The 16,236-nt window shown below is 44.5% G+C and overlaps 1 protein-coding gene across 3 annotated transcripts in view; it reads left to right on the top strand.

Annotated features, from left to right (window-relative positions):
• Positions 1-5,599, top strand: part of REV3L (REV3 like, DNA directed polymerase zeta catalytic subunit) — a 235,884-nt gene extending 230,285 nt beyond the window's left edge. For all 3 annotated transcript variants that reach the window (XM_068231311.1, XM_068231310.1, XM_068231312.1), the window contains 2 exons: positions 97-306; positions 4,539-5,599. In XM_068231311.1, the coding sequence (XP_068087412.1) occupies positions 97-306; positions 4,539-4,679 (351 nt within the window). In that variant the 3' untranslated portion in view covers positions 4,680-5,599. The remainder of the gene's footprint in view (positions 1-96; positions 307-4,538) is intronic.
• Positions 5,600-16,236: the final 10,637 nt, after the last annotated feature.

The raw sequence follows: 16,236 nt of genomic DNA, 5'->3' as shown, positions 1-16,236 counted from the left end.
GGGTTCAGAGACAGGCACATCAGTAGCTAGGAAAATTGACCATCCGTGAATGGTTTGGGGATTAACATAAGTCTTTTTTTTTTTTTTCTCTTCTAGATCCAGAAAGTTTGCTCAATGGCAAGGAATGATTTGGAAGCGAGAAAAGGCACAATATCTCAGTATTTTACAACTCTTCATTGTCCAATCTGTGATGAACTAACTCAGCATGGGATCTGTGGTAACTGTAGGAGTCAACCCCAACATGTAGTAGTGATTCTTAATCAAGAAATACGAGAATTGGAATACAGGCAAGACCAGTTAGTCAAGGTATGTACAGCTCAAGATTCTGGACATTTTCTTTATATTCTAAATCAATCTTTGTACACCACTTTCCACCCAGTAAGGGTTTTGGGGTTTGTTTTTTTGGAAGGGTAGGGGTGGCATCATCTCAAACATCGCTCAGCTTCTCATCTGCTGTGTCCAGGTTGTCAATCTCTGAACCTAGAATTATCATATTATATTTCTCACATTGAGTTTTGCCCTAGAATCACTACATTTATTAACCGCTTGTTGCCCGCATCACGCCGACGGGCGTGGCCGCGGCGGCAGCCCCAGGACCAGCTAACGCCGATTGGCGTAAAGTCCTGGGGCAGCAGTTTACGGGAGATTGCGCGCATCTCCCACTTGGTGGGCTCCGCCTTCGCTCGGAAGACTGTTACACGGCGAAACCGCCGTGTATTTACATGTACAGTGCTGCGATCAGCAGCAGCGCTGTACTGGGGACAGCCGTGTGACACGGCTGTCCCCCTGGGGGACAAGAGAGCGATCGGCTCTCATAGGCAGAAGCCTATGACATCCGATCGCCGTGATTGGCCGGCTCGGGGGAGGGAGGGGATTTAGAAAAAAAAAAATAGCAAAAAATATTAAAAAAAAAACCCCAAACAAATATTTATTAAAAAAAAATAAACACAGGGGGGCGATCAGACCTCACCAACAGAGAGCTCTGTTGGTGGGGAGAAAAGGGAGGGGGGGTTACTTGTGTGCAGAGTTATACGGCCCTGCAGCTTGGCCTTAAAGCTGCAGTGGCCAATTAAGGTTACATTAGCCTGGTCACTAGGGGGGTTTAACACCATGGTCCTCAAGAGGTTAAGTGCTCAAGTTGTCTCCATAGAACTGTCAACTACCATAGTGACATAAAAATTGAGCCAGTGAGCCAATCTTCTTACACCTCTATCAAACAGTCCAGACAGTAATTTGATGGAAGAATGTAGTACTGTATAATATATACATAATTAATAGTGTATAATGTAGAAGCAAACACACTAATATTGCTAAGACTAACAGAGCAATGGAACAGTGTGAGATGAAGGTTGGGGAGAAGCTTTGTGTATACCACATGTCTCAAGACCTTCACATTACACTTTCTGTGTAGTTCCCAGCAAGGTTAGATTCCTGGAAAAGCCACAAAAGGCTTGAGCTTAGTACTGCTGCTGCCCTAGAAGGCGACTGCACATGGAACAGGGCAGCTGTATAGAACAGGAGACTGCAAATTGGGGGAGCAACACCTGGTAGAGGGAAGCTGCTGCACATGAGAGTAACGGACTGCTGCACACAGAGGGGACTGCTACACATGGAAGGGAATTCATATGAAAATTGGCCTCGGGTCAGAAAAAGTATAAATCCACCCTTGGTTCCTGGCCCTACTGACCTATTTCTGTACCTGCTCTCCCCAGGTGTTAGGTTGGTGATATCATATGGATAATCTCAATACTATATTTGCTTTATTGTTTTACCAGTCTTCATTTACTATCTACTGTAAATAGTACAGTTGCATTGTTTTACTGACCATTTGATAAAATAATAATTTAATTGAAACCATAAAATCTTAGTTGTATCTAATGCTACCTTAAAAGGGAAGGTCCAAGCAAAATAAAAAAATGAGTTTCACTTACCTTACCTACCATCCCCATGCAGCCATCCTGTGCCCTCGTAGTCACTCACTGCTGCTCCAGTCCCCCGCTGGCAGCTTGCCGACCTCGGAGGTCGGGGGCCGCATTGCGTACATTTTTACGCATTCCCGCTAGTGCAGGAACATTAAAACATATATTTTACGCGTTACTGGTTCTATGTGTAAATTTTTACGCGTTGAACTACTAACGCGTAAAAATGTATGTGTTAATGTTCCTGCACTAGAGGGAATGCGTAAAAATGTACGCAATGCGGCTTGCCGACCTCTGAGGTCGCAAGCTGCCAGCGGGGGACTGGAGCAGCAGTGAGTGACTACGAGAGCACAGGATGGCTGCATGGGGCTGGAAGAAGCCCCAGGTAAGTGAAACTCATTTTTTTATTTTGCTTGGACCTTCCCTTTAAGCCAAAAAGTGCAGACATACAGTACATGAAACTTTGTGTGCTGATAATGAATGTAAATGTATTATTGTGTATTATGACGATAGTCATGTAAGCATTCAGTACACACAAGCTTGTCGGTGTGAATCTGTCTCTCAGCTTAATGCACGAGCATAAAAGGCTTGCATATGGAGACCCACCCCCCAGCAACGTGAGCACAGCTGCGTCCCGCTCGCCTGTCCACCACCGCTGTCTGCAGTATATGCACACAGGGAGATGTTACTTACATGGCAGTTGGAAAAAGCTGTTATTTACCACAATGCAATGAGGTTCACAGACAGCAAACTGTCAGGTCTGGAAGCACGGGGACACACACACACAGGGACAGGACGCAGAGACACAGGGGGTTTTATTATATAGGATAAGCTAAAGAAGTTAATTAAAAGGGGAGAGAATAGAAAAAAAATAAGCAGTAAAGTTAAAAACAGTTATTACAGGCGATAAGGTGTTCTGTGTTTTACATTTAGATTTAGTATTATTATTCAGCTTTATGTATAACTGCAGGTTCACTTTAGTCTGTGAAAATACATAAATGCATTTCTACCTGTGATCAATAGGAGGCAGAACATCCATGTTTGGCATCCCAGGAATCTAGAGAATGTTGGTGCCAAAACAAAATCTGAAAGCAGTTTAAAAAATTGCAAATGTATTCAAAATGCCTGCCTTGAAGGCAGTGTTTACCTCCCTCCCCCCCCCCCCCTTCCTTAAAAAAAAAAAAATGTGTTAACATAGTAAAGCTATGCACACCAGTTTGGGGGGGAAAATAACAAGTTTAGCCTAAAATAAGAACACCAGACCTGAAGGAGTTGAAGGAAGTCAGTTTGCTATATTTTTTTTCTCTTTATATAAGATTAGTGACCTTAGCCCATTTAAAAATGGGCTAGGTCTGTCTCTGCGCGCCTGCTGTGCGCATGCGTGCACCCGCCACGCACGTCCGCCTCTTCAGTGTCTCTGCGTCCCTCCCTGCACATGTGAAGTGCTACAAAACACACACACAGGGACATGGGACGCAGAGACACTTGGGTTTTATTATAGAGGATTATTTAGAAAAAAAATATGATCTTTATTAGATTTAGATTTCAATTACAAGTTGCAGATGTTTGTTTTGATCGCCACCTGCTGGCTTTATTGGCACTAGAACTGCTTCCTATGTTACTTCCTATAAAAAAAAAAACCGGTTCACCAATTGTGGATTATACTAAACTCAATTCAGCGTCAGCTTTCCTAGGGTCAGTCAGGTGGGCAAGGTCATGCTTAACAGTATGTATGTGTAACTAGAGTATTGCAAAAATATCTAGCAACATAATGTTCTTTCTAATGACAATAGCAAGTTATATAATATCCGCACATACCACGCTGAGAAGTACAATAAATGGGATATGCAGCTAGCTGCCTGTTCTGCCTCTGAGCTTATAATTATATATAAGTCTTGGTAGAGAAACTCCTCTAATGCATGTGAAATTCACATGATTGTCCGTCGCATCCGCAGAGAGACACGCGTTTTCCTGCTGTAGATGAATGCTTATTTTTCCATTTTTTTTTAAATCCCCTATTATTGGCAAATCAGGAGTCATGCAAGAATGCAGACTGTATCTAATTATAGTACATTAACCTTATGCTGGGTACACACTATGAGATTGTATGGTCAATTTACTGTCAGATCGATTATTTCCAACATGTCCGATTTGCTTTCCAATCGATTTCCGAGCATTTTACAATTGATTTCCTATTAGTTAACGGAAATCGATCGGAAAGCAAAGCGGACATGTTGGAAATAATCGGTCTGACAGTAAATCGACCATAAAATCTCAGTGTGTACCCAGCATCACAGTTACTTGAGGTTAAATAATGACAGCTTGATTATAAAGCTATGACACCTATTGCTGCAGTGGAAAAAAAAAACCCATAAAAGATGGGTTTGGAAATAAAATGCAGGTGTGTTTCTCAGCCACCAAGTCTGAGGACTTATTTTTTTTGTTTCATTGCTGATTTTTTTTTCCTGCAGTATTGAAATATGAACCCCTTATTTGTGATAATTCATACGGTTTAAATTAAAATATTTTGTCGTTAGCTATTCCCACTGAGGTTTTTTACAGTGCTGTATAAATATAATGGATTGTATTTGTGTTAATATCTGCCCTGTCTTGTTTTAGTTATGCAAGAATTGCACAGGCTGCTGGGATCAACAGATCCAGTGTGTGTCCCTCAACTGTCCAGTACTTTTCAAGCTCTCCAGAGTAAGCCGTGAGCTCTCTAAGGCTCCATATCTACGTCAGCTTCTTGACCAGTTCTAAATTGTGCCAGGAGGTGATTGGTGCTATATTGCCTACTTCTTTATTACAATACAGACTTTTGTGCATGGTGCTGTTTTTTTTTTTCATTGTTTCACATTTTTAATGATTTACTTTTATTCAAGGTAACACTCATCTCCATCTGTGCCAGGGGGGTTAACCTACGTATTACTATCTTTATACAATGTACATAGTATTTTTTTCTTTTGTTTGAAATTTGTAACATACAGTTTTATACTTGGAAGTGTTGAACTAGTTAGAGGAATCATTGTGTAAATGCTTTTCTTACAATAGGCTTTGGTTACTTCCTGACCCATGGCTTAGGAAGGGGCACTGAAATCTGATCAGCAGAATGCTCATAGTTCTTGGTACATCCGTATCAAACCTGGATTTCATTCTAGAACACCTGTATTATTTCTAAGTTTAAGTGCAAAATATTTTGTAAATAGATCTTTTTTACTTTTGAAACAACTGAGTAAAATAATGTGCAATGGGATTTTATACAGTTGGTTGGTGTATGTCCTCCATGTTTGGCTCCACTCATAAAACATCTTTTGTTATATTGATCGGAAGGTGCAAATTGTATCTTTATGTAGCGTTTCAGAACATCATTTTCTTATAAAAAAAAAATATGAAAAAGGAGAAAAATATTACTGTCTTGCTTTAGCTGTTAATGGGGCATTGTGAGGAACTGTGCAAAGACATTTTCTTTGTTATAAAACAGTGGGACTGTTGCAATACTTTAAATATAAAAAATTTATTCCATTTTGCTTGTTTTGTATAGACATTTCTATGGTTTCTAAATATGCTTAAAATATTTTTTTTCTTTCTTATGTACAGTTAAATCTTATTTGCCATCATCTTGAACACAGCATTGTATTTAGAATATTTGTATAACTGTAAGAAAATACGATAAAAAAAAATGTGGTCAGTGTATTGTTTTCTAAACTGGAAATTGTTTGAAAAGTTTAAATGAAAACAATATTAAACAAGAATAAAATATAAAATAATGTTGTTGCTTAGATTTGTGTGTGGATGTTTCGAGACTAAAAATGATTTGAAAATGAACTATCCAGTATTCATAAATGCTTATGGTGGTGTTTTTTTTTTATTTTTAAAGTGGACTTTTAACCACTTAACGGCCAGCTAACGCCGATAGGCGGTAGCTGGTCGTTTGTGGTTTTGCATGGAAACGGCCGCTCGTTCAAGCGGCCTTTCCATGCCAGTTCACGGAGACTGTCTCCGTGAATAGTGTGCGAGCCACCGATCGCGGCTCGCACGCATAATGCAAACGCGGGGAAGAAATCCCCGCTGTTGACATCAAGACGGGCGCCGTGACAGAGATCGGCGATCCCCCGCCTCTGATTGGCCGGGGATCGCCGTCATTTGATAGGCTGAAGCCTATCCTATCAGGCGCAGGACGGATATCCGTCATGCGCAACTCACGCGGGAAGAGAGAGGGAGGTAGGGGGAGGGAGCGCGCAATATCGCTGCGGAGGGGGGCTTTGAGCCCCTGCTCGGCCACACGGAGCGGCGGCGATCAGACCCTACCAGCAGGTCATCCCCCTAGTGAGGAAAAAAGGGGGGAAGCCTGATCGCCCTGCTGTAATAACGATCTGTGCTGCAGGCTGGAGGGCCCACGCAGCACAGATAATGCAAAGTCTGCCCGGTCTTTAAGTGGTTAAATTATATTAAAATCAGTTCTTCACCCACTATACTGCAACAGTGGGTTGCAAAAGTATTCGGCCCCCTTGAAGTTTTCCACATTTTGTCACATTACTGCCACAAACATGCATCAATTTTATTGGAATTCCACGTGAAAGACCAACACAAAGTGGTGTACACGTGAGAAGTGGAACAAAAATCATACATGATTCCAAACAATTTTAACAAATAACTGCAAAGTGGTGTGTGCATAATTATTCGGCCCCCTTGATCTGAGTGCAGTCAGTTGCCCATAGACATTGCCTGATGAGTGCTAATGACTAAATAGAGTGCACCTGTGTGTAATCTAATGTCAGTACAAATACAGCTGCTTTGTGAGGGCCTCAGAGGTTGTCTAAGAGAATATTGGGAGCAACAACACCGTGAAGTCCAAAGAACACACAAGACAGGTCAGGGATCAAGTTATTAAGAAATTTAAAGCAGGCTAAAGGCTCATACACACACAGATGCTGTACAGACACAAAAGATCAGTATCTGCAAAAGATCTGTTCCTGCCAAAAATCCATTCCTGCAAATTGCAATGATAGTCTATGAGATCTGCAGATCATCATACACACATGATTCAACTGACATTCATCTGCAGATCAGATCCACCAGGATGGATTTTCAGATCTGCGGATGATTGCTTGATCTGCAGATGAATGTCAGTTAAATCATGTGTGTATGATGATCTGCAGATCTCATAGGGTATCATTGCAATTTGCAGGAACGGATCTTTGGCAGGAACAGATCTTTTGCAGATACTGATCTTTTGTGTCTGTACAGCATCTGTGTGTGCAGCATCTTGCAAAGATTTTTTTCTGATGTGGAGTATAGCTCCATAGAAAAGACTGTGTAGAGTATGGCTCTCATACTACATGAAGGGTGGTAAGATTGTTCTGTGATCTTTCATTTTCCAAAGACTATAGTCTGATGTGTGTATGAGCCTTTAGGCTACAAAAAGATTTCCAAAGCCTTGAACATCCCACGGAGCACTGTTCAAGCGATCATTCAGAAATGGAAGGAGTATGGCACAACTGTAAACCTACCAAGACAAGGCCATCCACCTAAACTCACAGGCGAACAAGGAGAGCGCTGATCAGAAATGCAGTCAAGAGGCCCATGGTGACTCGACAAGCTGCAGAGATCTACAGCTCAGGTGGGAGACTCTGTCCATAGGACAACTATTAGTCATGCACTGTACAAAGTTGGCCTTTATGGAGGAGTGGCAAGAAGAAAGACATTGTTAACAGAAAGCATAAGAAGTCCCGTTTGCAGTTTGCCACAAGCCATGTGGGGGACACAGCAACCATGTGGAAGAAGGTGCTCTGGTCAGATGAGACCAAAATGGAACTTTTTGGCCAGAATACAAAACGCTATGTGTGGTGGAAAACTAACACTGCACATCACTCTGAACACACCATCCCCACTGTCAAATATGGTGGTGGCAGCATCATGCTCGGGGGGTGCATCTCTTCAGCAGGGACAGGGATGCTGGTCAGAGTTGATGGGAAGATGAATAGAGCCAAATACAGGGCAAACTTGGAAGAAAACCTCTTGGAGACTGCAAAAGATTTTAGACTGGGGCGGAGGTTCACCTTCCAGCAGGACAATGACCCTAAACATAAAGCCAGGGCAACAATGGAATGGTTTAAAACAAAACATATCTATGTGTTAGAATGGCCCAGTCAAAGTCCAGATCTAAATCCAATCGAGAATCTGTGGCAAGATCTGAAAACTGCTGTTCACAAACGCTGTCCATCTAATCTGACTGAGCTGGAGCTGTTTCGCAAAGAAGAATGGGCAAGGATTTCAGTCTTTAGATATGCAAAGCTGGTAGAGACATACCCTAAAAGACTGGCAGTTGTAATTGCAGCAAAAGGTGGTTCTACAAAGTGTTGACTCAGGGGGCCGAAAAATTACACACACCCCACTTTGCAGTTATTTGTAAAAAAATGTTTGGAATTATGTATGATTTTCGATCCACTTCTCACGTGTACACCACTTTGTGTTGGTCTTTCACGTGGAATTCCAATAAAATTGATGCATGTTTGTGGCAGTAATGTGACAAAATGTGGAAAACTTCAAGGGGCCTGAATACTTTTGCAACCCACTGTATTTTGTAAGACTCCAACTTGAAGCTGTGAATGGGTTAGAAATTAAAAACATTCAAACAAAATGCTTAATTTGAAGACTGCTGTGCACACTAAAGCTCTGCCGGAAAATTTAATTTGGCTGCTTAGTGCAGCTAAACAAGAGGGAGGCAGTGAGCAGTTATAGTTACCTGTTCCAGACAGCTGCTTCTTTTCCTCTACCCATAGCTTTGAACTTCCAATGGGCCTTCTGGGTCCCGATCACATGATATGACGTGATCGGGATCTAGGAGACTTACACTGCCACCCGGTAGTGAAAGGCTTCCACCACTGGGAAAGACCTGTTAGGTTTAGATAGCGCTGTGGTGGATAGGTAACTGTAAAAAATCTCACTCTGCACACTTCCCCAGGGGAAGGAAAAAATCAGCCAAATAGGGTTTTACTTTATATAGCTCTGCTAAAGGGTTAATACAGATCTCAATTAATTCAAGAAGATAATTAGTAATTCCTGACCAGTTAGTTGTTGGTGCTTGTAAGGAATAATGGGTTTGAGGTGATGAGGCTTTTCTTGTTCGCGGGGTCATCCACAAAGAAAAGGTGCAACTAATGCCAGGCAACCATGGTGTTTAACCACTTGAGGACCTAGCCTTTACCCCCCCTTAAGGACCAGCGCTGTTTTTTCAGATTTGTGCTGGGTGGGCTCTACAGCCCCCAGCACAGATCAAGTGACAGGCAGAGCGACCAGATCGCCCCCCCTTTTTTCCCCACTAGGGGGATGATGTGCTGGGGGGGGGTCTGATCGCTCCTGCATGCTGTGGGTGGGGGGGGGCACCTCAAAGCCCCCTCCACCGCAAGATTCCCCCTCTCCCTCTCCTCCCTCCCTGCCCGAGAGATCGGAGGGTGCACAGGAAGGATCTGTCCTGTGCAGCCTCTAACAGGCTCCCCGCTGTCATGTGACAGCGATCCCCGGCCGCTGATTGGCCGGGGATCGCTGATCTACTACAACGCTGCTACTGTTGCAGCGTTGTAAAAATGTAAACAAAGCGGATTATTTCCGCTTGTGTTTACATTTAGCCTGCGAGCCGCGATCGGCGGCCCGCAGGCTATTCACGGAGCCCCCCGCCGTGAAATGACAGGAAACAGCCGCTCGCGCGAGCGGCTGTTTCCTGATTAATTAGCCTGCAGCGTCGCTGGTTCTGCAGCTGCCACTTTGCCGACGCGTGTTATGAGTGCGCGGTCGGCAAGTGGTTAAAATGCTTGCTAAGTTTTAAAGTTAACCACTTGAGGACCCACCCTTTACCCCCCCTTAAGGACCAGCGTTATTTTTTGTGATCTGTGCTGGGTGGGCTCTGCAGCCCCCAACACAGATCATGTTTCATGCAGAGCGATCAGATCGCCCCCCTTTTTTCCCCCCTATGGGGATGATGTGTAGGGGGGGTCTGATCGCTCTGGTGGGCAGGCATGTTGCAGGGGGGGGGGCACCTCAAAGCCCCCCTCCGCGGCGAAATTCCCCCCTCCCTTTCCTACCTGCTCATCCCCAGTGATCGGGGCTGCACAGGACGCTATCCGTCCTGTGCAGCCAGTGACGGGCTATCCCCTGTCACATGGCGGCGATCCCCGGCCGCTGATTGGCCGGGGATCGCCGATCTGCCTTACGGCGCTGCTGCGCAGCAGCACCGTACAATGTAAACAAAGGAGACAAATGTCTCCTACGTTTACATTTAGTCTGCGAGCCGCAATCAGCGGCTCGCAGGCTATTCACGGAGACCCGCTCCGTGATCTAACAGGAAACGGCCGCTCGCGCGAGCGGCCTTTCCTGATTAATTAGGGAGGCACCTGGCGACGCACAGTTGCGTCGCTGGTCCTCCAGCTACCACTTTGCTGCCGCACGGTATGAGTGTGCGGTCGGCAAGTGGTTAAATATGGTATTGTACACATAAATCATTTAAGAGCCAAAATAATTGTTCATGACAGCCCTTTGTAAGTACAGGCACCCCATCTTATGTGCCTATGAATAATATTTGCAGCTGTTTTATGAAAGAGAATTTTTGGTTAAATGCTTTGTCTGCAGACAAAGAAGGAAAGCTCATTATCCTCCCCCCAGAACAGTACCTGCAGGATAAAGATAGCCATACATCTGGCGATGTATGGGCAGATTCGACCAAGAGACAAATCTCGCTTATTGATTCTGATAAGATCAGCTGCCCATACACCACAGGCAGATTCCCAATCAATTTCAGCATGAAATTTCTCAGGTATCAGCGTTGTGGTTAGTGCTTTGATTGCCTACTTTGTCCTGGAGGAATTGTAAAGAGAACAGAGGCGCCAAAAGGATAAAAGCATGTAATTAAAAGTTTTAAAATTCCTCAGGAGGTGGTGGTGGACTCACCTCCCTGAAGTAGACAAAAAAATACCGTGGGTAAAGGTACAAGCACATTTATTCATATACTCCAACAAAAAGTGCAACGCATTTCGCAGGTATATTCCCGCTTCTCCAGGAAATAACCATAACTGAGTACACGCAGTAACGTCTCAAGGTCACGTGTAGCGCCTCTGTAGAGACTCTGCGAAACGAGTTGCACTTTTTGTTGGAGTATATGAATACATTTGCTTGTACCTTTACCCATGGTATTTTTGTCTATTTCACGGAGGTGAGTCCACCACCGCCTCCTGAGGAATTTTAAAATTTTAAGTACATGCTTTTATCCTTTTGGCGCCTCTGTTCTCTTTACAATACTAGCATCCACCCCTGGTGGAGGAGTTGAATCCCCTTCTTTTCTCCTATCTACCGAGAGTGACATCTTATTCCTGAGTGAGGACAGGTTTAATCTCACCTGCCTACACAGTCAGGGTCGGACTGGGACACTGGGGGCCCACCAAAGAAATTTCAACCTGGGGCCCACACATCCCATGATTGCTGTGAAAAAAGGGCGTGACCATGCACCGGAAGGTGGGCGTGGTCATTATGTATTATGGACACGGCCAAATGTACATGATCTTAGCAGCATTGTAATTCAGAGACACTGCTGCCCAGCAAAACTTTGCATAGAGTTCCCTCCTTCAATATAAAGTAATGTCCCACTTTGCAGAGGTTGCGACCGCAGAGGTTGTGACCGCGTCGGGGCCCTTGGGCCAAAGGGGCCCCGAAGGGCCCTCCCTCAACTACAGTATTACCTCTCTATTGGTTCTGTGCTCATAATAATCACTTCTATAGATACTTTGAACAGTGGTAATCATTAACGAGCTCTTCCCCATCCCCTTCTTGCACCTCTGACACTGTAGTTGCCATTGGCAGGTTTTGGTGCGTCGTATCAATTGTTATGTATAGAGTGCTTGGGGGGCCCCATTGTAAAATTTGCATAAAGGCCTATAGCTCCTTAGCTACGCCACTGCTCTCAGCATGAGTGATTACAGCACTGAGAAGAGAATTTTTGTGCTCCAGGCAGCAATTGGAGCTCTGTCAGACAAGGAGGGGAGGCCCACCAGAGACCTAGAGGGGGGCCCACCGAGGGAAAAAACTGTACTACTGTGGCCCAGTCCGACTCTGTACACAGTGGTTGCCTATGAGGTGACCCTGACTTGAGTATATTCATTATATACTTTGGTCCTTTACCCATTTCTTAAATTACTACACTACATGGGGCTCTGTGTCCCCATTTTTCTTTTGTCCTGGAGGAACTTTGCTTAACTGGTGCCTCAAACTGCATTCCCTATACCCCCCCTCCCAAAAAAAAACTTACCACCATTGACATGCATTTCAGCTGGCAACTGTCATTTGAAAAGTGAGGATTGTCTGCAGACTGGGGAAAAAAGTTTTGAAAATTAAGAATGCCACTTGCTTCAGTAGAGAAGCGGAGTGTTTGCTAAATAGTGTTCACTACATTGAAGCTGTGAAGAAAGACTTGTTTTAGTTGATAATCAGCCTTGTGTGCCACATATGTCTGCCTCAACAATGTGCCCCTCTAATGTAAATGTGTCCCGTGTATACATTACCTCTCCACTGCCTGTGTTTGTCCTCCGCTGGCTTCTAGGATTCCTCCGCATACACTCCCCACATGGCTTCCTAGTAAGAGCGTGTGTGATGTCACTTGCGCGTCCTTACTAGGAAGCCATGTGGGGAGTGTATGCAGAGGAATCCTAGAAGCCAGCGGAGGACAAACACAGGCAGTGGAGAGGTAATGTATACACGGGACACATTTACATTATGGTGAGCAGTATCGGCGGTTTTGTCACGTTAGTCTGGAAACTGTACACTGTTACCGCCGCAGACCCGATTGAGCAACATCTTCCAGTATGTGTGTTTGAGAATGCGACCAATTGTTGGTCATGCACTTGGCAGAACAGATTTTCATCCAATTTGATTATCGAATTGGATAGTCGATTGGCCATCAAGTCGCCTGATGCATGACCACCTTAACTGATCCATGTCAACCAACACAACTATTGCAGCTGATCACTGTTTCTATGATGGCTGTAGTGGAATAGCGCACTGGCAGATTGTTTCCTTAATGTCCCTGCATTCATTTTTTTTTTCCACCCAAGCTTAACACCTGAGTGTTTACAGAATGAATACAAACCTGTAGTGGGCAGGGGTGGAGAGTTAGATACCATAGTAGTTGGAAACCTTTAGATGGTCCAGTGACTTCCCACGTCCTCAAAGAGCCCACTGTTCGGGCCGGGTCCGTTTTAAACTTCTGACCATGGATGAGCCCGTCCAGACTGGGCAAGTGTGAGTAAGTAGAAGGGTGCATTTTTTCCACCTGCATGCAAGCACTTCATTGCACTGGGCTAGCACGGACTGTACTCAGGCATGCCCACTCCAAATGCTCTTGTTCACAGCCAGGAGTGTGGCCAAAAGAAACAAACAACTTTTATTGAATAAGTATAGAGGGAGCCTGGGCTTGGTGGGCTGCAGGAGGATCCAGGAAACCTCTGGACCATCCAGTGCCTTCCTGGTTCAGAGGTAATTTTTTCCCCTTGCTCATCTGCGATGGCCTTTAAAATGCTTGCAGCACTTTTGTCCTCCAAAAGTTAACAGATATACATTTAAAAAAAAAAAAAATGTTCAGTGTCCAAATTAAGGAGACATGAAGTTTTTATCCAATCGCTATGAATCAAACACTTCTGACTCCACTGGCTGCCTCCAGTTTTATGTGACTCAAATTACTGACACCAAAAGATCAGCCCAATAGACAAGTTACGGTTAGTTTTAAAAGGCAGAATAAATGTCAGCTTGCACAGTTCTACAAATTTGGGACAGTAAAGAAGATAAATAAAACCAAAAATACAAAAAACTTTATTAACAACCTTCAACGTGACACTTGATCATCACACTAAATAAAAAAACAATAGCGGACTGCACAACCTCTCACACACCATCCGTCAGGGATTTCCACCTTCACATACACACATAGGGCCCATAAATTGCATGCGCTGTGTGAGTAGCTATGAATACTACGCTGCAGCTGTGCTATGCACCAGTTTTGCTGATAGAACTACTGTTAGCTTCTTAGCATTAGTCCACGAGACCTCCAATCATCATAGATATTATAGATCCTGATCGATGCATCTGTGTGTAGTCAAGCACAATACTCTTAGATAGACTGCAAGTAATTCCTGTAGTTGCCAGTAGCAGATAGATTAGATTAAAGCAGCCAGGTAGTAGCAGCGGAAAGCCAGTTGGTTAGTTCAGCCACATGTCAGTGTAAAGTTTGCAGTCTAATGGTGGCCATACAAGGGAAAATAAAAACGTTCAATTATCCTGTTTTTTCGATCTAAATGATCGAATGAAAGTAGAAAATATTTTTTTTTTCGATCAAGAAATTCGAACAATTATCCCGTTTTTTTCAAAAAAAATCTGATCGGACATGACGGAAAAAAAAATCTTTATATTCGATCTAACTGAATAATCGAACTAAATTATCTAATCGAAAAAAAATGAAAAATTGTATCATGTATGGCCACCATTAGAGTGGCCACAACAGCGATGCTGCAGCACCTCAAAGCAGCAGTTACACACATGGGTCCACTGTGAGTGCTGGGTCAGTCCAAGCGTCTTTGATCCTGTGCCCACCGCAACTCAATCAGCCGCCCCCACAGTCTTGCTCAAGTACTCACAACTTGCAGGTCTCTTTGGGCACCTGTGTGTAATAAAGGGATCCCCAGATGGTCACGGTCTGTCCCGTGATCTAGCCGCACTCACAGAGTTAATCAGCGGGGATCAGCAAGGTACTATACAGCAGGATAAGTTTGGTGTCCTTAGCTCCACCTACCGCCAATCACAGCCTTTCTCAAGGTGTGGGGCGGGGCTGGAAGGCTCCAATCATATACCATATGACCAGGCTTGCCAGCGCCATTTTAAATCCTGGAAAAGCTGCCCATACTCAGCATTATTACACATATCTTTCACAGAATTGTTATTCAATTGCAAAATTCTTCTTTCAAGGTGTATATTGAAATATATCTTCCTTGGAGGAGGTTTAGGGTGCATTTGTGCTATTTTTCAATCATTTCACATCTATTCTGGTGCATTACTATATGATGCTTTTTCTGAGACTCGCAGATTGATATGCAAGATATTTTAGCTATAAAACACATTCGTAAGTGGATTTCTATTGTCACAGTATAAACCAGAGCAGTGTATAACATGGTCTGAATCATTCATCTGTGTATCCATCACTGTCATTCATATCCTACTCTTTTTTTTTTTTTTCTCCTTACTTGAGGACCCACCCTTTACCCCCCCCCCCCCTTAAGGACCAGCGCTGTTTGTTTGGATCTGTGCTGGGTGGGCTCTGCAGCCCCCAGCACAGATCCGCGGCCACACAGAGCGATCAGATCGCCCCCCTTTTTTTCCCCCTATGGGGATGATGTGCAGGGGGGGTCTGATCGCTCCTACCTGCAGGCATGTTGCGGGGGGGGGCACCTCAAAGCCCCCCTCCGCGGCGACATTCTCCCCCCTCCCTCTCCTACCTGCTCCCCCGGGAGATCTGGGCTGCACAGGACGCTATCCGTCCTGTGCAGCCAGTGACAGGACGTCCCGTCACATGGCGGCGATCCCCGGCCGCTGATTGGCCGGGGATCGCCAATCTGCCTTACGGCGCTGCTGCGCAGCAGCGCCGTACAAATGTAAACAAAGCGGATTATTTCCGCTTGTGTTTACATTTAGCCTGCGAGCCGCCATCGGCGGCCCGCAGGCTATTCACGGAGCCCCCCGCCGTGAATTGACAGGAAGCAGCCGCTCGCACGAGCGGCTGCTTCATGATTAATCAGCCTGCAGCTGGCGACGCAGTACTGCGTCGCTGGTCCTGCAGCTGCCACTTTGCCGACGCACGGTATAAGCGTGCGGTCGGCAAGTGGTTAAAGGGGAATACACATCTTTACACAATGTGACCCACAATGGATTGCAGGTGTATCAGAGAGGGCCACTACATTACTCATCATATACACTCTTGCCCAGAACCTGAGCACATTCCTGGGCATTTAACGGGCAACATGCCATATATAGATCACCAGTCACATCTGACCATCATGGTGAAGCTCAATCCAGGCACACTGAATAATCAATCTCTCAATTCAATCCACTTGGTGATAATGTGTTCAATCTGTATATCCACATTGTTTCAGCACGTCTTCATTCTCTTTCCACATTTAGTTTTCTCACACCCTTTTTGATGGACATTAGCACAAGCACCTTACTACCCCTAAATCTACCCCAATGATACTGTTTGTAATGCTCTCTTTAGAGGGCCATTATTTTCATT

The sequence above is a fragment of the Hyperolius riggenbachi genome, chromosome 4, assembly GCF_040937935.1.
Source record: "Hyperolius riggenbachi isolate aHypRig1 chromosome 4, aHypRig1.pri, whole genome shotgun sequence".
NCBI lineage: Eukaryota > Metazoa > Chordata > Amphibia > Anura > Hyperoliidae > Hyperolius > Hyperolius riggenbachi.
This window is presented reverse-complemented; position numbering and strand designations above follow the sequence as displayed.